Source organism: Hermetia illucens, chromosome 2, assembly GCF_905115235.1.
Source record: "Hermetia illucens chromosome 2, iHerIll2.2.curated.20191125, whole genome shotgun sequence".
Lineage (NCBI taxonomy): Eukaryota > Metazoa > Arthropoda > Insecta > Diptera > Stratiomyidae > Hermetia > Hermetia illucens.
Genome location: NC_051850.1, coordinates 167915652 through 167936506, shown reverse-complemented (window position 1 = coordinate 167936506; position 20855 = coordinate 167915652). Strand labels below are relative to the sequence as shown.

At 43.1% G+C, this 20855-nt stretch overlaps 1 protein-coding gene across 1 annotated transcript in view; it reads left to right on the top strand.

Moving 5' to 3' along the window:
• The first annotated feature begins 1996 nt into the window (after nt 1-1996).
• LOC119648906 (sex peptide receptor) overlaps nt 1997-20855 on the top strand; it is a 50335-nt gene continuing 31476 nt past the window's right edge. The window contains exons 1-2 of the mRNA XM_038050811.1: nt 1997-2113; nt 8570-9504. Coding sequence (XP_037906739.1) covers nt 2049-2113; nt 8570-9504 — 1000 coding nt within the window. The 5' untranslated portion in view covers nt 1997-2048. The remainder of the gene's footprint in view (nt 2114-8569; nt 9505-20855) is intronic.

The window sequence follows — 20855 nt, the reverse complement described above, 5'->3', positions numbered from 1 at the left end:
CACGGGTGACGTACTCCAAACTTCGGTAGAGATTTTGGTAGGTCTTGCATCCACCAGTATGAAAAAACTGTGCCATACACTCAATGTAGACTGGTACTGTTGTGTTTGCTTCAGCGGGGCTCGTGGTCAAAAAATCAATCCGTTTCTTAACAAGACCGTGGGATTAAGTCCACAGGACAGTTGTTGACGTAAAACCTATAGAGAGGTAGCTAAGGAAAGCCAATTTTCCGTTATTATAAGAGACTTCTTTTAAAAACGATACCAAGGCTGTCTGGTTGTGTAGAAAATGGGGGTATCAAATTGCGGTGAACGGGACATCTAATCCATGTGGGTGAGGACAATTCAGCTCGAAAAATCTGTAAGGGCAAGCTGTATGGTAGAAAAAGGAAAAGCGGCAAACTCTGCTACGCTAGGACGCCAACCGTCTTTAGCGACATGGAATTGGTGGACTAAGATGTCTGGGGTTCCTTACTAAGGTAGGCCAAGACTGGATACCGGTTGATGATTTTAAAACACGTCCTCAATTTTTTGTTAAAATTTTGATCTATGCATATATTAACGTAGGCATGGTTGTTTATATTTTAATTTATGCACCATTCATAAAAAGCAAACAACATATATTTTCAGATAGGTGATCAATTAATTTAAATTCAATCTGATAAATTCGAAGCCAATTGATATTTGAACTTTTAAAAACATAAACACAACCGGCTTCAATTTACAAAATCAAAATTGCGAAAACAAAATTTTCTGAATGTAAATAACGTTCGGAAAATTAAAACATTCAAGCAGAATTTCCTTTACTTGAATTCAGGAAGCGTATCGAATTAATTAATAAATGAAAACATTTTTCGTTATGACGATGGAGAGTTTTTCAGCTCTGTTGAGCCCGAAATAAATGAACGATATTCCACGGAAAATTCGAAACGGGCTAGGATTATTTTTCAATGTCCTTGAAATCGTTGACATGCCTGATACACCCTTCATTCGCGCTGCTTCGGTCTTTCCATATTAATGTTATGACGTGGGAGCTGTGCCTGCGTCATTGTTTAAAAAAGTGTCCTTCCAATAAATTACTTTTTTCTTACCCAGTTGATGGATAAAGGGGTCAAAATTATAAAACTTGAAATACATTTTAATTGTATTCATCCTAGACATTGTGTCTTAAAAGTTGTTATGTCCTTTTTTTCTGAATATATTTCAGATATTTCTGGCAATCCAGAATTTAAAAGCGACCCACGTGGCTGAATATTTTCAAACTCATTTACATAAAATGACAAATTGTTGTGGCTTTTATTTGTTTGAGTCACGTCGCCATTAAACCTAAACCTTATTGCAAGGAATCATTGAAGAAATAATAGTAAGTCGGTGTGAGAAGGATAAAAGGTCTCAAATGGAGTTCTGACCATGTGAGATGCATCTATTATAATTTACAGCAATCTATACCTATTATTATCCTAGCTGACATATTTTATGGGATACCCGAGGTATAGGGATCATACCAAGCTCAATACCTGATGTATCTCCCAACATACTATATAATTCCTACTAACCATTTTTATGGGCGTCTGTACTCTGAAATTAAATGATAACATTGCTAAGAGTTGCGCAAACATATAAGAGATGACCCTGGGTTTATCACAAGGGAAAGGGTACTTTTTCGATAGAACACTGGAACTAAGGTAGAACTGTTGAAGTTACTTCAGCATATGTGAGCCCTCCAACATGCTATATAGGGCTCTGTGCTATTGCTCAATTTTACAGAAAACCCAGCCAATCAATATCGTCTGCCTACGAGATCAAAGTCTATATGTCATTGCATTCCGCTAAATATTCTGAATACGGAATTGTTCGACAAGTTTGGTAGATTTACCGAGATGCGGTTGTTTAGACTTCAGTATACACACTTCTATATAACATGAAAAATGTACATATATTATTTTGATGTTAGAAATTGAAACTCATATCATATATATTTCTTTTTTATTACAGAAATTGACTTCCTTATTGATGAAGACGTCAACTCAACAATTGTCATCGACAGCACAATGACAGAGACCAACAAATCCGTACCACAATATTGTGGGGATGGCATGGATCGGCTTCATACCGCGTAAGTTAATTGCTATACAAAGGGGAAGTTTGATTAATAGGATTTTTTTTTTTCACATATCATAAAGACAATTTATTTCCACATAGTGACATATACATACATATGTGTAAGCGGCGTCGGAAGGACCTGCTTTGAAGAATTTATTCATTAATTTAAGAGGATCAAAATCCGGAAACAAAATTCAATTACATACTTGCCTTAGAAAGAAAATAGATGATTATCAGAAGATATGAAACAGTTCATCAAGCAACAAACTCTGAATCAGATATCAAGGAAGCTTTTGTCCTAATTATTTAGTTAAAGGAACAATACATACTCGTACAACGATAGAATTTCCAAATTACGTACTGTTCTTACGGTTAAAACTAGGAAGAAAGGCAGCGTGAAAAGAAGTAACCTGTAGAGCGTTGTAAAACCAGTATAATCTCTGTATCAGGGAGGGAAAGCTGACCATCAGTCAGAGCCTTTCGGGATGAAAATTACCGAGAACCTACTATTATTCCTTTAGATTCAACTATTTCCTCACGAGCATCTATTCCGAACAACCAGAGAATTTCCAATATGTTGAAAATCATCGCTACTTCCTGCGTTCAGCATCATCCTCGTCTGAACCATACTGTAACCAAATGTTTTGTAAGGAGCACACGGCTAAAGTTGGTTAAGATTCCACGTTGCCTGCTTAAATGTGATACCCACTGCTCGTGAAAACATATGGTAATATATCCTACACCGCTTTGTGATATTCATCATAACTTACATTTTCTGCTCCGGGAGTTTGTCTTCAGATGAGTACAATTCGACATCCTTAAGATGATTTGTAACTATAGCCAATACAGTCCTTGGCATTATCCGCCACCGTAGCTTGCCGAATGTTGACCACATCATTGCCTATGATGTTCGAAAATAGCAACAACCGTGCCGAGTATTATTTGATATCCGCGGAGATTTTAGCACTGTGTGAGATTCTCACCCACTACAGCCCCCACTTCTCCGCCCACCACCATGGAATATTACTTCGCAGCCAGGGCTCTGGTTTACACCCCCATGATTAAATCACGCGCCCGTGCTTTCCGGTTTCAATCCAATTGCTGCAGCTCTTCTTGTATCACATTCATTGTTGCGTTTATTGCGCTCTGATCGCGTCCAATTTCAGGATCTCCTCCACAAGAGCACGGCGTCCAATAGGTACGTTGCGAATTTCGAACAATAGAACATAACATGTCCCGGTTCCTCGGGTGTAGCGGCGCATTTGGGATTATCTAAGGACTCGTCCAATCTGCAGCGTTACAAGTACTTCATGTCCACCGTATCCCCGTGTCCCGCAAGGAACTGTCCTAGGTGGTAATTCAATCCGCTTTGCTTCCATTCGAGCTATCACTCAATACATGGGATCAGTGGCCTTTTCCGGAATTATCCCACCGTTGCCGCCATATTCTGTATAGCTCCTTTCTAGTGGGTTTTCGGAAGTCCGCAATCACATCGGCCGGATTCGCCCTCCTTTTCTGAAAAAAAGGAATCATTACCGCGATCACACACACTGGTTCACCGGATACTATCCTATATGTGCTTCATACCCTCAGTACAATTGGTTGGTATGCCGAACTCGTTCTTTTTGTGATTTTCGTCATAGTTTTCATATTCTGCTCCGGGAGTTTGTCTTCAGCTAACGTCATCCTTAAGAAGATTTGGAACCATAACCAATGTTGTCCTTGGTATTACTGTAGCTTGCTGAATAAAGGCTACATCATTCCCCATGATGTTCTAAATAGGAGCAACAATATCGAGTATTATTTAATACTCACGGAGACAATATACCCATTGGGACTGTTTCCATAGATCGAGGTGAACCAGGTTTCAGCAAGGATTCTCACCCACTCAAACCACCCCCACTTCTTCGTCCATAACCCCGCGGGACCTTTGTGAAGTTTTACTCAGCGGGAAGGAGCCTGATTTACACTAGTGCGATTAAGTCAAGCGTTCACGCTTTTCGGGCTCGCTACACTTTTCCTATATCGAAGTAAATGCTGCGTTTACTACGCTCCAATTTGCATTCGACCTCAGCATTTCCTTCATAAGACTATAAATCCCATAGCTACGCTGAGTCATTTAACCTCTCCCCTTCAATCGCGAATCTCAGACGATGCGATAACTTCGTGCGTCCTTCGTGTCCAGTAAGGCACTGTGTTAGGTGGTAATTTAATTCTCCGTGTTTTCGCTAGACCTATATCTCAATACACGGGATCAGTGTATGGGTCCAGTGGGATTTTCTGAAATTATCGGACCGTTTGGCAGCAAGTCTTGTGCAAGCTCCTTCCCAGCGGCTTTTCGGTAGTCTGCGGTCACCTTGGTCTGATTCGCCCTCCTTCTCTGCTAGAGATAGTGTGCCTCATTCGCTAAAAGACCCAAGGCAAACATTTGCTGGTTGACATACACTGCCTCATCCGATGCTGTTCTATTTGGGCGAACTCACTCTTCTCTAGTTCACTGTGTTGTCTAGTTCTAGGCCCATAGCCTCGTAAAGCAGGATGGATTTCACCACCATTGCAATAAGCAGCCAGCGACTATATTTTGAGAGCTAGAGATGGATAGATAGACTAACCTTCGTTGCCTTTTCTTGTGCATAGTGCTAGTACCCCCTGAAGCCCAACATCGATCATTACCGCTAGGTATCTAATGATCAATTTTGAATTGTCCTCATGATTATCAATCAGAAGTTTGACAGTATTGCTTTTCCGTCGATTGGTAATAAGGATCGTCTCCAACTTCCGACAGGTCCAATTTGACCATCTGTAACCATACTTTGATGGCATGAACGGTTTCACTTCCATAAAGTTCCACGTTCACGAGGTGCCTCGCTACTACTACCACCGGCAGATCATTTCCAAATCAATCAGAGTTGCCTTCTTTCGCACGCGAAGCTAAATCTAAGCATTGCCTCATACATTATGTTCCATACCGAGGGCCCCAATACGGAGCCTTGGGAACAATCTGCTGTCAAAATATATTCCTTCGGCCCGTCATCCTTGTCATATCAAAGAAGTCTCTCCCGACAGATAATTCTTGATTATCCGAGGTAAGTAACTAGGAGCACGCAGTTTTTCCAGGATCTCTTCATTCCAACTCTAGTTGGCGAGTCACTCCCGAGCCAAATCCACGACCTTTGTTATTGCATTGACATCACAACGCGCTCTCCAAAGCCCAAAAGAAACAGAAATATATATATATGTTAGCTGCTATTCACCCCTTGGTTGGATATAGCGCGTCAACCAACTCGCGGTCACCCGAAATGCACTCGTCCTCTACTCTTCTATGCCAAGCGCCATTAGGACGACCCACTCTGCAGCCATCTTGGGAGAGTGGCTTACACTGCATGGCATAACCCCCAATGCAATTGTCACCTCTCCTTGATGCGCGACCTAGCCACTCTCCTTTCGTCCTTCTATTAAATCGCATACAAGTGCCAAGTCTGTGCGCCGACCAAATTTTTCGTTTAAGATAGTGTCAGGCCAGCGCGCTCCGATGATACGACGCAGCCAGAAGCTTGGCTAGCACCCGCTCACATATAGCAATTTAAGGAAGAACGCTAGCATAGAATAGTCTCAACTTAATCTTGATATTAACATAACTACTTTGATCGGCGCCTTCGATGCTCTGCCTCTTAATGCAGATAGGGAGAGTGAGATGACCCGTCAGACTGACATGTGTGTCCATCTTCAGTTCGACTCTACTTTCCTCTTTTTCCAAATCCAGAGCCATTTGGTCAAGGTCTACCGCTCGATGAGAGAGCAAACCGATGTTATCAGCGTACTCGAGGTATTTGAGGAAAGATGTCATAGCGTGGTGAATTCCTCTACGTCCTGCAGACAAGGCAGCATGAAGTACGTTACCGGTAACAAGAAGATATAACATCAAATTCTTCTGAAATGTTACCTAAATGAAGCGCGTGCATTTTGCGCCATTATATCTCGCTCTGATAATAGCTATTAGTTTCCCTGGAATTCCTTTCCTGCATAGGGCACTCCAGATACACTCCCTGTTCACGCTGTCGCAAGCTTTCTCGAAATCGGTGAAGAACAGGTGCAGCAAACATCTAAACTCCGTGTACTGTCACAAAAAAAGCCGTAGGATATTGACGTGGTCATTGAAGGAGGATCCGGAAGGAAAACCAACCTACTTCCTATCGATGAAACTTTTGAGATATTTTTGATGCGTTCTAAAATTATTTTAGATATTACCTTTGGGACGGCAGGAAGCAATGCTGATACCCCTCGAATTGTCACAAAACTGATACCCTTCTGTGGGATCTTGACGATCATCCCCTTCTTCCACTCTCTAAGAAAGGTCTCGGATTTGCGAGATTTCTATCCGAGCGGAAGCAACAAATGTGTATTAACTGCAAGTACAGCGATAAGTAACTCTGCGGGGAGACCGTCAAGTCCATTGGCTTTACTCCGTTTGAGTGCATTAATGGTCAAACTGATTTCTTTTCTGCTTGGAGGAACAGTCCGTATCCACATGTTGCGATGACTAACCATTTCATCCACAAGAGGAGGATCTTTACCAGAAATAATACAGTTAAGAACCATGGTGAAGTGTTCTTTTCTCCTCACCATCATCGTGGATGAGAAGTTAACCGTTGGCGACCTTCACAGGACCATCGAAAGATTTGCGACCACATGGAAGCTCCTCAGTGAAGCGGTATACATTTCTGAAATCATTGCGATCTGCGGTATCTTCTCTTTTTTCCACTGCATACACCACGCTGAACTTCTTGGGATTTGGCTCGATATTGGAGTTCGAGCACGTGACTCCCGCCATCACTTCCAGCGGTCAGTAGAGTTTTCAGCTTCTTCTGTTCATCGACCCGCTTGTACGATTTCACAGTCAGCTAGGTCTTATAACGCCTGTTTGGGACGTGACCCACGACCTGTGTAGAACCCGAGAAATGAGTATTTTTGACGATGGCCCAATCCTCTTCGTTATTCTCCGGCGGTTAACTAAGTATATCTGTCGTCTGATCAGAAATATAGCTCTCCCACTGTAGATTGACAAGCGGTCGATATTGAACTTAGTTGATCGCAGTTTCCCAACTCTGCGAGAAGTGGCGGACGCATTGTCAAGCGAACGCAAGCGACAATCAAATGGTAATCCATTTTGAGGCCAATATCGGTGCCTCTCTTGTTAGGTGCTTCTAGAAGACAACTCCTATATCTACTGCTGATCGAGAAGTGGTCGTCTGATTGCTCGTACGGCGTAGGCAAGATGAAACTCAACTGACCTTATGGCAGGCCACCAAAGCTGTGTATCCCCGTGATCTTGTAGTTAGAAGTCTTTTGAAAACCAGCCCCTAGGTCGCGTCTGTTACCACTTGGCTTATCAGAGTACAAAAGCACATTACCGTAGTGTGGCAATATGGAGAGGAGTGCTCTCCAGAGTCCCAACATTTTATTTCGCTCAGGCACGTTGGAGAAAGCGGCCATTCTAAGGACCCTCGCTACCGTTTTCGAGCATGCATACATTCCAGAAACCAATCATAGTCCGTTTTTAATAGCCAAAAGTTATTGCCGTAAGATCAGTCCCTATCCGAGATGTTGTTAACGTTTCGGTAGCAAGAAAGTCTCAAAATTTACAGCTTGCTAGCCCACAAATTTCTATTCCTCTTACGCCTCTTAGGACAAGCAGGGAAGGTTTTGAGTGTATTTTTATGCTTCAGCTCACCAAAGGACCAATGATGAGAAAGACTAACATCTGTGACAAAGTACAGTCTTCTTGATTGATAGTCCTTTCTATTATTTTAAGTACAAGAAACGGGGATAGCTACCAATACCTCATCGGGGTATCAATTTTCTGACAAAACATTAAACACTACAAGCCACGGTGAGGTTTACCCCACCTACACCCTGAAATGCATAGGTGCTACGTGAGCTTTCAGATATAGTGGCTCTTCCCATCTACTCTCGCAAACCAGCTTGGGACGTTTATGAAACCTTCAATGGCGTAAGATAAGGATAGGATAAAAATGATCTCAATTTTGAACCTGCCATCGATCAATGCCCCAGTACACCTACCTAGCAGAAAGTTGCTGTTAATTTTTTATGATTTCAAAAAGGCCCCACTTCTAATGTCCTGTTTGTCCCCATAATCATTGTGGTCAAGTGACTACTAGACAAATAAGGCAGCCACTTTCTAGTGCATGTGAAATAAACAGGACATAATAAAAGACCGATTCATAATAAGATAAACGGTGGATATTGTGGTTGAAAATGAAAATCCTGAAACAGATGTCAGCGAAAAGCTGAAGGTAGGGCTGCAATGAATGGGCAGGATGCCTTTGAAATAACCAAAGCAGGAAGTTTGCAAAAATATACACTTGATACTTCACACGAAACATCCTTAAACATTTACCTGCTGTTCCATTGTTAATTTAATTTTTCATATGTTATTTATCTTTTCCAGGTACGTGCCGATGCATGGATACGCCTCGCTGCTGGTATGCATTCTGGGCAGTATAGCGAATGGCTTGAACATCGCTGTACTGACACGACATGAAATGCGGTCGCCGACCAATGCCATCCTGACAGGGCTTGCAATAACTGACCTGCTCGTCATGCTGGATTACATCCCATATGCATGTTTGGAATACATCCTGCCAAACATGAACTACTCCCGCGAGGACCGCCTCACCTATGGCTGGGCTGCGTACGTCAGGTTCCACTCCATGTTCGCGCAAATATGTCACACCATCTCCATTTGGCTCACAGTGACACTCGCAGTTTGGCGGTACATAGCTGTCGGATATCCGCAGAAGAATCGAATATGGTGTGGGATGCGAACTACACTCATAGCTATAACTGCCTCCTGTATAGTGTGTCCCCTGATTTCAATCCCCCTAGTGTTATCCTTCAACATCCAGGCTGATGTGGAGCTGCTCGATGAAGATGGAAATCAATTAAAAGGAAATGCCTCCCTGAGTGAAGGGCGTAACGTAACGCTATACAAGGTCAAGCACAGCGAGCTTGCAATGAATAATCCGCTCCTCCTTCAAGCAAATTTCTGGATTTATAGTGTAGTCATTAAAATAATTCCTTGCATCGCGCTTACCATACTCAGTTTAAGGCTAATTGGAGCCCTTTTGGAGGCGAAGCGACGTAGAAAGCAATTAACGACAAGTAACGCGAACGGAATGAAGCAGATGGTAAACGGTAAAGTGGTGGAGAAACCACGAAAGCATAGTAAAACGCTGGAAAAGGAAAAACAGACGGACCGAACTACTAGGATGCTTCTAGCCGTGCTTCTCCTCTTCCTGATTACAGAGTTTCCGCAGGGCATCTTAGGATTGCTAAGTGCTCTTTTAGGCAATCCATTTTTTATGCAGTGCTACATGAAATTAGGTGAGTGGAGAGATTTTTTTTTTCCCCGAGTAACCCATATAACAATTACCAATGTGCTGGCTAAGTTTTTTTTGGTATTCATCTAATTAAAATGCGTAAGGATTCCGGGCATATGTGCATTTTTCATTTGTAAGAGAGTAAAGTGGTGGAAATGAATGATGCTGTCGACGTTGAAAATGTGGAGTGTTTGCGGTGACAACCTGGCACTTTTCCTAAAACACTTGAGCTAGTGACGGGGCGAAAAATTTGCACTTGGAGTAAAATTTCAATGGTGGTTGTTTTTTGTTTGTGCTCCGCTCCTTAGATGCATACTTTTAAAATTCGCTCCAAAATGACTTGAAGTTTTTAGATTCGACCCTCCCCAGAGAGTGTACACACTTTAACAGTCCCTAAGCTTGGGTCGATCATTGCTTTAATAGTTGTCCTTCACTAAAATGGTATCATAATTTTGGAATAAGTATCTTCGTTTTTTGAGGTTACTATCTGTCTGTCTGTCTGTGCGTTTGTCTGTCTGTCTGTCTTTTCTTTTGTTTTGTTTTTGGATGGAAGGTGGAAAGCTTCAAAAGCTGCCGCAGACTCCTGCCACACGATTATGTGGGACTCTTACCCACTAAAACCACCTCCTTCTCCTTCCACTCTCCCCGCGGGACTCCCATTCGATGTTACGTCGCGGGGTTGGATCAGAATTTATTCTGCGCTCATGTTCATATTCGTGTTCCTCTCGCGTTCATTCTTTCGAAGGACTCTTCCTGCCTAAGCTTCTTTCCGATGGCAGCAATCACTTTTTCGACTTCGATCCATATCCCCTTTGCTTTCACCATAAATTATATTTTCGGAAGCACTTTGGGCTTCGAATCTGGGGCAATGAAAAAAGATGTGTTCTGCGTCCTCTGCAATATTTGGGCACCTTGGGCAATATGACGAATCATCACACCCAAATCGATACAGATATGCTCGATAGCCTCCGTGTCCGCTTAAGAATTGAGTTAGGTCGAAACCTACTTCGCCGTGGGGTCGCTCGATCCATTTCCGGATATCCCATATGATTTTGTGAGTCCAGCAGCCTTTTTCTGACTTGTCCCACTTCTCTTGTCATTCCGCGACAATTTCAGTTCGTGCGAACTGTCGCCGACCGGCAGGGGATTCTCCTGTGAGGTACGTTCGATCGTAAAGTCGTTGTATTTCTTTCGCCAGAATTTCAATCGGGACCATTCCTGCTATCACGCAAGCTGCTTCATTGGATATTGTTCTGTAAGCGTAACATGTTCGGAGTACACTTATGCGATATGCACTTCCAATCTTTCTCTTATTTGCTATATTTTCCAGTGCATCTGCCCATACTGGGGCTGCATACATGAAAGTCCTGGAGGGGTTTAACGTGAGTACCTGCCGTGAAGGCATCATCCCGCGGTCCTCTTCGGACACGGATTGATTTTGGGACCACAATCAGAGCCCTGCCATGCAAGCACAGCGGTCCTGGCTTATACTGAGTACAGGCTCAGCATTCATACCAGTGTATGCAAGCCCTATCTAACACCTCTGCCGCAACTAAGGAGTACGACAGCCGAGTTGTACAGCGCAACTCCACGCTTGAGGAGCTCTGCCCGCGATGTAGGCATAACCACAACCACCATGAAACTCCCACTAGGGGGCCAACCGCAAATAACCGGGCCGAGAACACATCCTCCATGAATTCTCCTGGAGCATATGCTCTCAGAGGGCCATCCCGGTTCCCATGGTACCAGATAACCTCCAGTGAGGCAGAGCCACCTCAGATGAGTCCCTTGCAGAATCGGGTCTGATCGCCCTCCTTGAGTACGTGGGGACGGAACTCCCCAACTGGTTGGGGCTGCATACAGTAGGATCGAACTGACCACCTTCGAAAGAAGGAGTCGACGGCTCGGTCTTGGGCCACCTATATTTGGTAGCATTCTCGCAACCAGGGCTCCGATGTTATATGCTTTAGTTGCTGCACCCTCCACGTGCAATCTGAAATTTAACCTTTGGTCAATCATTACGCCTAAGTACTTAAGTGCAGGCTTGGAATAAATTGTTTGCGTTCCAACTTTGACATTCATGGAAGTGAACTTTCTCCGCTTGGTAATAAGTACTACTTCCGTCTTATGTTCTGCGAGCTGTAGATCAGCATTCCCTAACCAGGAATTAATCTCATAGACTGCTTCATTTGCATAAAACTCGACTTCTTCGAGAAAGCGTGCAACAACCGTCACACCAATATCGTCCGCGAAACCAATGGAGGCCACACCAGTAGGAAGGTCTAGGCTCATTACCCCGTTATACATAATAATCCACAAGAGTGGCCCTAGGACAAACCCTTGTGGAACTCCGCATGTTGTTTGGTATGATTTCATTCCTTCATCTGATTCGCAGCACAGAATCCTATCGATTAGAAAGTCGGCAACGATACGCATCAGGTATTTCGCCACGCCTAAGTTGATTAGGGACTCAAGTATCTTGCTCCATTTAGCGGAATTGAAGGCATTCTTCACATCAAGTGTAATCACTACTCAACATTTGCCCTTGTCAAGTGTGGTCTTAGCTGTATTAGCTACTAAGACAAGTACATCCGTTGTAGATCTCCCCTTTCGAAAACCGAACTGATTTTCGGAGAGACCGCCATCCTTTTCGGCAATTCGATTTAATATGTTGTAGATTACTCGTTCGAATAGTTTGCCAGTATTATTTAGAAGGCATATCGGCCTGTAGGACGAAGCTTCACCTAAAGGTTTATTTGGCTTGGGGACTAGTATTAAATTCTGCTTCTTCCATTGTGTAGCAAATGCTCCTCCTTTAAAACATGTGGTGAACGCCTTGGCAAACATGTTTGGAGCTATTTTGACTGCTGCCTTGAGAGCTTTATTGGGGATGCTATCCAAGCTAGGTGCTTTATTTCCAAGAATTTTATCCGCAGCTTCGAGGACCTCCTTTTTACTTACCATGGGAACTTCGGCGGTGTCTATCTCGACAGTGGGAAGGTTAGCGGTACTCACATCACATACAAAGATCCGTTACTATTTCGTTAAGCAGAGTAGGGCAAGAGATCGGTGGGGAGTGTTTGCCTTTAAATTTTGATATTATTGTTTTATAGGCGCCACCCCGGGGCTTCGTGTCAGCTTCATTACACAATCGCTTAAAGTGTTCGCTTTTACTTTTTATGATGGCCACATGTAATTTCTTCCGAGCGTTTTTATATTCTTCATGTAATTGCTCGTATCCAGATCGGTTTCTATTTCGCTGACTGTGCCTTCTGGCCTTGAGGCAGGCCTTGCGGCATTCTCCGATTCCAGAATTCCACCAAAAGTTCGGAACTCGCTTCTGGGATTCAACATACCTTGGCATGGATCCGTCAGATGCTCGTAGTAACTTTTCGCCAATCTGTTATGCTTTATTTTCTGCGCTTCTTTCAAGCACTGTATTTTGCCGCAGAACTTCTTCGAAAATCTCCTCGTCAAACTTATTAGCTGCCCACCTTTCAGCTCTCGTCCGAGACCATTTCATTCGTTTACCACATCTGATTTCAAAAATGATGGCCTGGTGGTCGCTATGTGTACATTCTTCACTGTCATACCACTGCAGATCCTTAGCTAACAAAAGTGACATCTATCACGGACCCCATTTCTCTCTTACAGAAAGTGTTCACGCATCCAATGTTAGCAACTACAAGATTCAGACGAGAAAGTGCTTCTAGTAATATACGTCCACTTGCGTTCGTTTCTCGACTGCTTCATTCTTCAGCCCATGCGTTGAAATCGCCAGCCACTATCTTAGGGCTATGGTTGTGTGCATCCGTTGCTAGCCTCTCCACCAAAGAATGGAACTCCTCTGTTGTAAGGCTTGAAATCGCAAAACAGCTGTAAATAGATATTCCGCCTATTTTTCCTCTAGTGAAGCCATTCTCGAGGATCTTCGTGGTTCCTTCTATGGCCCGATTTCCGCATGTCTATATCGCTGCCTTTCCGCGACCCAAACTCCACTGTCTAGATTTTTTTACTGCTCGCAGATAATAGCAACGTCGACTTTGTTTTACAATATCGTCTGGGAGATCAGGTCCTGAGCCGCTTGGCAATGGTTCAGACTTCGCTGTAGGAACCTCATTTGCGCATAGTGTCGATCGCCTTCCTATACACCGGACATGTCCTGCTACCTGTGATATAGGCGCTGTCAATGCCGTTTATTTGCCTGCAGAACAAACAGGCCTTTTTCCGCATTTTCGACATAGGTCGGACCTATCGTGAACGCTAGTACATTTTTTCGTCACGTGCCCAAATTCCAAACACTTGAAGCATCTTTTCAGAGTTATCTGCTTTCGTAGTCGGCAGACGACCCAGCCAATCCGAACTTTATTGGCAGTGATAGCCCTTTTGGCCGCTTCAAGTGTTAGACTTATGGACGCAGTTTGTGTGCCGCCATATGCCTTCCTTAGCCGTAGAATATCTCGCTCATGGACCAACTGTATTCCCAGCTGGAATCGTAAGGCTTGACAAATGTCTTCCTTCGTTGTAATCTCGTCCAAGTCTTTACACTCAATAACTACACGATTTTAACTGAGCTTCACTTTTGCTGCCTCACCCAGTGACGACTCGATTTTTTTCTGCAAGTCTTCTGACTTGTTTTCGCCAAGTGGAACCTTGATTGCAGTTACCGTCTTTCGCCGTAAGGTCTGGTAGTCTTTCGCGAATTTGCCGTGAAGGCGTTTTCTCCATTTTGCGTTTTCAGTCTCAGTCTTTTACGGGGCTCCGGAGTTTCCTTTGTGCCCAGTATACGTTGTGCATCCTTAATAGTGAAGGGGATGGTCTGAACATCAAAGTCGATGGTAAACGACCAAAAGGCAGACCTAAACAACGGTGGCTTACTACGCTAGATGGGGATTAGAAAGCCTCGAGATTGCACCCAGATCAGGCATTCGATAGAGCCAAATGACGAAACCGAACACGGCGAGCCGACCCCGTTTGTGAACGTAACAAAGACTGAAGAAAAAGAAGAATAGTGAAGGGGCTGCCCCTAGATAGAAGCACTCTAGGCCTTGACTGCAGTGCTGTAGTTTCTGCCTGTTTCTTACCTTCACTACTTTCTTTTAGTCCCTCTCGTACTTCAAGATACGCAGCTCTAATAGCACGCACTTGGTCTTTAATGGCGTGATGGACATTATAAGCTCGAAATAATGTCTGTCTATTTGTCTGTCTGTCTGTCAGTCACACGCATTTTTCTCAGAGACAGTTATAGCGATTGGCACCAAATTTAGTAGAAAGGTGGAAACTGCGAACGCTCCCACATACAGTGAGTTACATCCTTTTACGTTGAATTGAAGGGGGGGGGTCCCCATACATGCGATGGGGGTAGTGTAAAATTTGTTTTCATCAAATATAGTCATGTAGGGTATCAAATTAAGCCGGTCTTAGTTTTGACATTTGGTGGAAAGGTGGGAGTGCGGGGGGTTGAAAGTGATCATTTCTTTAAAGGGGCCATTCTCAGAAGCTACCAAACCGAAAAATCTGAAAAAAATTAGAAGGCTCCCACTATATGGTGCCTGGACTCCGAAGTACCCTCCATACAGACATCTGTTCAAATAAAGTTAATAATAGTATATTACTGTATTTTTTATAATTGGCTGGAAACCTCCCCTTAAGTTCATCATTTTGCAGTGATGTAGGCTATAATGATCTTACCAAGTTTGGTGGAAATTGCACTATTACTAACAAAGTTATAATACGTCAAAGTTGCTTCTTTGAAAATTGAAGACTATGAATGTCAATATCACCCGAAAGTGGATGCCCTCACATAATATATAGATATATTACGTGCTACGTACTAAGAAGTACACAAAGCTTACCGTACCTGAAGCGTCCAGCTTCCAGTTTCCCGACTTGTTTGGCGTTCATCCTGGTCAATAACGGGGTCGGCTCGTCTGAAACGAATATGCCGAACTTGGTCCGGGTGGAGTCGAGAGGCTCCCAAATCACCATCCTTCAAATGCGATTGATTTCATCATATGCACACAATTCGAAACTCATAAACTTTCAATATTATCCAACAATCCCTTCATTGTATTGTTTCTAATCAAAACTCCACTCCTCACACTATAAAAAAGTCACCCTCAGCGTCAGATTTCCCTACAATAAAATACCTAAACCGAGTTCACGTGTTCAAAATGGCTTTCTCATATCAATAAAAAAACTTTTTACTAAAATGAAATGACGAAGAAAACGAGAAACATATAAACAAAATCATTCTTTAAGTAGTGAAAGTCTTTAACAGGCGCCATACCCTCACCCTCCCTCTATATGCATATATACGTCTACTTAGGTCCTTTGCGTTCTAAACATTGTTTTAGGATCATCGAAGGGTAAGTTCATCCACACCAGCCTTTTACTCTTACCCAACGCCAACTGAAGTAACTTGGAATGGGTCAATTTTTCGAAAATAAAAGTGTTCAATAATTTGAAAAGCAAAGGAATCCTGGGACTGATACTTAACCCTTCTTACTCCAACACAAGCTTCCATCACATTCTTTCCAGACGCGTGAATAAAATGGGAAGAAAGTGAGAATGGAATCTGTAACAATTCACGCTGAATAGAATCGGAAGTTTCGGGGACTTCGTTGGAGTTTTTTTATATAAAAGGACTTATCAGTTTTCATCGATTAAGTAATTAGGACTGTAACTAACACTGACTGTTTCGCTACGGTTGCTACCCTGCTAATTGAATTGGGGATGGACAAGTTCTTTCTTTCAAGCTGGATTGGTATCGAAAACATCTTAGGCTATCATTTCGGTATAGCTTCGAGTTATAGATCTTAATTTCACATTTAATTATGTTCCTTTGGACAAGATATTGTTTTCCATGTATAGCATGGCAGCTGCTTAGAAGAAGTGTGAATGTTCCAGCATTTTGGGCTATAATATCTGCAAACAAAAGAACGCTTTTGGCAGTACTTTTAGTCTCATCATGGTTTTCTTTTTATAATTACTCACCTGAAAATTAATAAAAGCCAATCGATAATACTTGTATCCGAGATGATAAAACTTTCGAGTTTTTTCCTCGATACATACACCTGTATAGTTCGAAGGTTTGCACAACCCATTTTATGGCTAGATAGAAGTATGTAACTGCTAGTAGAACTAGCTCATCTTCATCTCCCCAATCCCTTTCTTTGGGGTAGGACCTCTCAGCACCGTTTCCCCAGGAGCTTCTGTCCTGTGTTGTAATTTGCTCGACTTTTGCCCATACCAATAGTTTTTCCCAAAGATTCTAACCGTGAGAGCGCCCCTATGTGCGTGTGTGTTTGAGGTGGGGGAGAGGCAAAGCCTCTGAGCACTCACACCTTAGCGGTCCATTGTACTCGATTTCCCCGTCTAATGGAATATCCCGGATTTGTCTATGTATCGCAGGATTTCCGTTAGGGGATGTGATGCTATCCGCTGCAGTTGGAGCAGCACCAAAAATCTGATGTCTGATGCGTCCGTAAGCGGGGCACTCATGTAGAAAATGTTCCGTGGATTCCGCTTCCTCATTACAGGATGGACACGTATCATCTTGGATAATTTCCATTCTGAACATATGCCCAGCTAGTCAATTATGGCCAGTCAGAATGCCACAATACTTCCGCAAGTCTTCCTGCTTTTCGACAGGATGAACTTTTCAGTGTGTTTGCTTGGTTCTGATAGGAAGTGTTTGGTCTGTCTAACAGCATTAAGGTTTCGCCACCTATCGTTATGGGAAGCTTGTTCCCAGTTTTTGATAGCAGCATCAGCCAATGCTACCGACACCCCAATTGCTGGTTCCAGTCCGGGAATGGGGAAAGTTGAAACCTCTTTTACTAACGCATCCGAGATTTCATTTCCCTCTACACCACAATGACCAAGTACCCAGAGTAAATCCACCATATTGAATCTGGAAACAGAATTCAAACGGCTTCTATATTCCTGAAGGATTTTTGAAGCGATCAAAGTACCACTCAACACCCTCAATGTAGCTTGACTATCGCTACAGATTGCAATGCACCTGCCCTTCAACCGCTCGTCAATCATCCTGGTTGCACCCTTTAGGATGGCATAAACTTCAGCCTGAAAGGCCGTTGTGTATTGTACCAAAGGAGTCTTTATTCGAGAACCATTTTCTGTCTTTGAACCATCGGTTTAGAAGACGTCAGTATATCCTGACACGCATACTTCTGGTTCTTCCCAGTTTTCTATCTGTTTCAAGATAACATCATATCTTCTACCAAACAGATGTATGAGGATCTGAGAATCGGAAGGCATCGCGAAAACTAGATTCAGCTCTCCCAATGCCTTTTCCAATGCTCTCATTTGCTACTGCCCCAACAAATATGCTGAGCGTTCGCATCACACACGCTAAAACGAACCCATGGCTCTTGAACCAGAAATATATAAGGACATCTGAGTGAAATTATGCGATGTTTCCAATGATTAATTATCTGAAATAATAAAAATATTTGTCGTTTCTTTTTCGTTGGTATGTATATTTATTCTAGCAAATACCGACATTTCGGGAACCACTTGTTCCCTTCATCAAGCTAACAACAACTTGTTAACACTGACGTAACAAACTCCCTTTCTTCTTCAGGAAAACTAAACTGTCAATCCTCATGAGAGTGCTGTCGCCGCGTAAAGTGGCATGGACTTTACGACCCTTGGACAAGCAGCCTGCTTCACTATTTGGAATGTTGTTCTCTACTCAGCTCAAAAATGAATCACATAAAGTGGCATGGACTTCACCACTCTTGTCATAAACAGCATGCGACAGTATTTTGGAATTTACTAACCTTTGACAGCACACTGGTTGAGGGCGTCGAGGGTCAGCTTCACAATCTCACTATTCCGAATTCGAATCCCAGTCGCCATGGGTGTATGTATTCGACTTGTGTTTGTAACTCCCCGATCGATACGGGAGGCAGGGTCGGAATTCTCTTTCTGCTTAAGATGACCACTTCAGTTGTTTTCCAGGGCAAGGCCATGAGCAGTCATCCATCCGCTTGCCCGTCGTATCAATATGCTAAGTCTGCTTTGCGTCTGTTTATCAGTGCGTCTGACAATAAGTGTCTCAACGTCATCTGCATAACTGACCAGGCGCGACTCTTCTGGCGTGTCGAGTCTTGCAGACTATCGTAGGAAGCGTACCAACCGTTCTGACCCCGAAAAATGTTCTCCTTCAGAGAAGCGTTGGACACCGCGAGCAGCAGATCTGGCTGTTGGCGGAACACCGGTTTGTTAACTCCCGCGGGGATACCATCAAGACCCAGGACCTTCTTGTTTTTCCTGATGAGAACCGCTTCTTCGAACTCTCTTATTATGGGTCCAATCCTAAATGCTTTCCGCATTGTTAACATCATTCCATACGGGGTATCTGAGGAATAATGCGCGTACAATGCATTCCATCTGGTCGGTATTTAGTATGCATGGCTTCTGCAAAGCCCCGATTTATAGTTAAGACCCTACCGGTCCTCATTCACCTCATTGACCAGGTTCTGCCAGCCGCGAAGTTAGTTTTTATTAATCACCCTGCAAAGTCTCCTGTTTGCTGGTCTAAACTCTACCTTTGAGATGCATGTCTCTTCGCGGGCGCGTAAACCGTGGCACTCCGTGGGTGGTCAGTTTCTGCCATCCACCAGAACATAGAAGGCCCTCCGGGGAAACCTCACATGTTGTCATGATCATGTCAATTATTGAGCTTACGACAGGGTCAGCTGCAACGCTACCATCCCCCGAAGCGTGACCCTGCCAGTTCGAAGAACTTCGACAAGCTTACCGAGGTTCATCCTTGCGACATTCCACACTTTGGGGTAACGCCGGCAAGTAGCCTCAACCACTTCGAACGCCATGCACCGGTAAATGATGCCAGGGATGCTTCTTCGCAGCCTGGTCGCCGAAACGTCGGCGTGAATCCGGTGTTTAAAACTACGGACCCGGTTCTCGCCACCATTTCCAGGATTCGTTTCCCTTTGGAGGCTGGCTCAACATGCCTCATTCAAGGGCCCTAGCTTTAAAATTACCGTCTACCAGTATTAGTCTCTCCGTGCCCGAAACATCGTCCTCCAGAGCGTCAAGCCGGTTTCAACAGTTCGGCATCATCTTATTCGGCGTCAGGTAAACGCTAAAACACGTTATCCCTGAACACCGAATCCAGACAAGCCCATTCCCTGGGCCTTGGGCAAGAACAACCTGCCAAAGTTTAGCAAATTTTACGTGCAGAATTGATGTGCAATTCTGAAAAATTGGTTCGCTGAAGTCTGGTAAAAACCTTTTTGGCAAACCAATAGGGATTAGGTCCTTCAACCAGGTAATGTAGAAAATATGATCAATAGAACCCAATAACAAATACTTTAGCTTTAATAAAGCTCCGTATAACCGAAAAAATTAAAAGAAGAGCAACCAAACTCATTCTTTGGCAGAAAAGGATTTGCCGGCATTTGCGCCGTAGTATACCAGAAAATGTTTTTGAAAATTACCAGCTTAAAAGCCAGCTTATTTTCGATGTTGAGGATACGTATCTAATAGCGTCAGATATGACAAAATTTAATTCCAAAAATAAAATCGATCCTAATTTTCTTTTATCAAAATTTATATCGCTCTCGTAACAGCTTCCTAATTTCAACAATAAACTGGATGTTTGTTGTATCACTCTCAAATGTGTGCCAGATGTCGAATTGTAAATTTATGGTCACTGCCCCACAAATACATCACGAAGATACTGAATAATGTTGCAGGAGTCATTACAGCCATCTGGCTTAAACACGTTATTTTCCAATCCTCTTAAATTATCTGATTTCGTCCTGGAACGTGCATAGAAGTCGTGAAAGCGACCCAGCAATCATATGAGTACATAAGATATTGTACACGAGTAAAGGATAAAAGCTTTTATGGGTACTTAAGAAACTCATCAACATATTTTCCGCATCGATTCCGGTGTTTATTGCTGACTTCTCAAATCAAGAAGGCACATACGACCTTCCTTATGGTATTCCCAACCGACGCTATTATATGTACTGACGTATGAACATATATACCCTCGATTGCAACTTCCTATCGCAACGTACATATATATTAAAGCAATGTTTAAACAGAAATCCATTTACACGTGGGGAAGTGTTTCTTTGATTGACACTGATTGAGAAAGATCAAGGAATGAAAAAAGCAATCTTCAATTACACCCTTAACCCCTTTGGCATGCTTCATGGTATCGATTTTCGAAGTAAATCTAGTCCATATGACGTTAGAAATTACCTCGTTTGTGAAATACATTTGCATTTGATATATAATAGATAGATAGATAGTAGATAGACGATAGTTAATAGTTCTAAACAAAATTAAGAC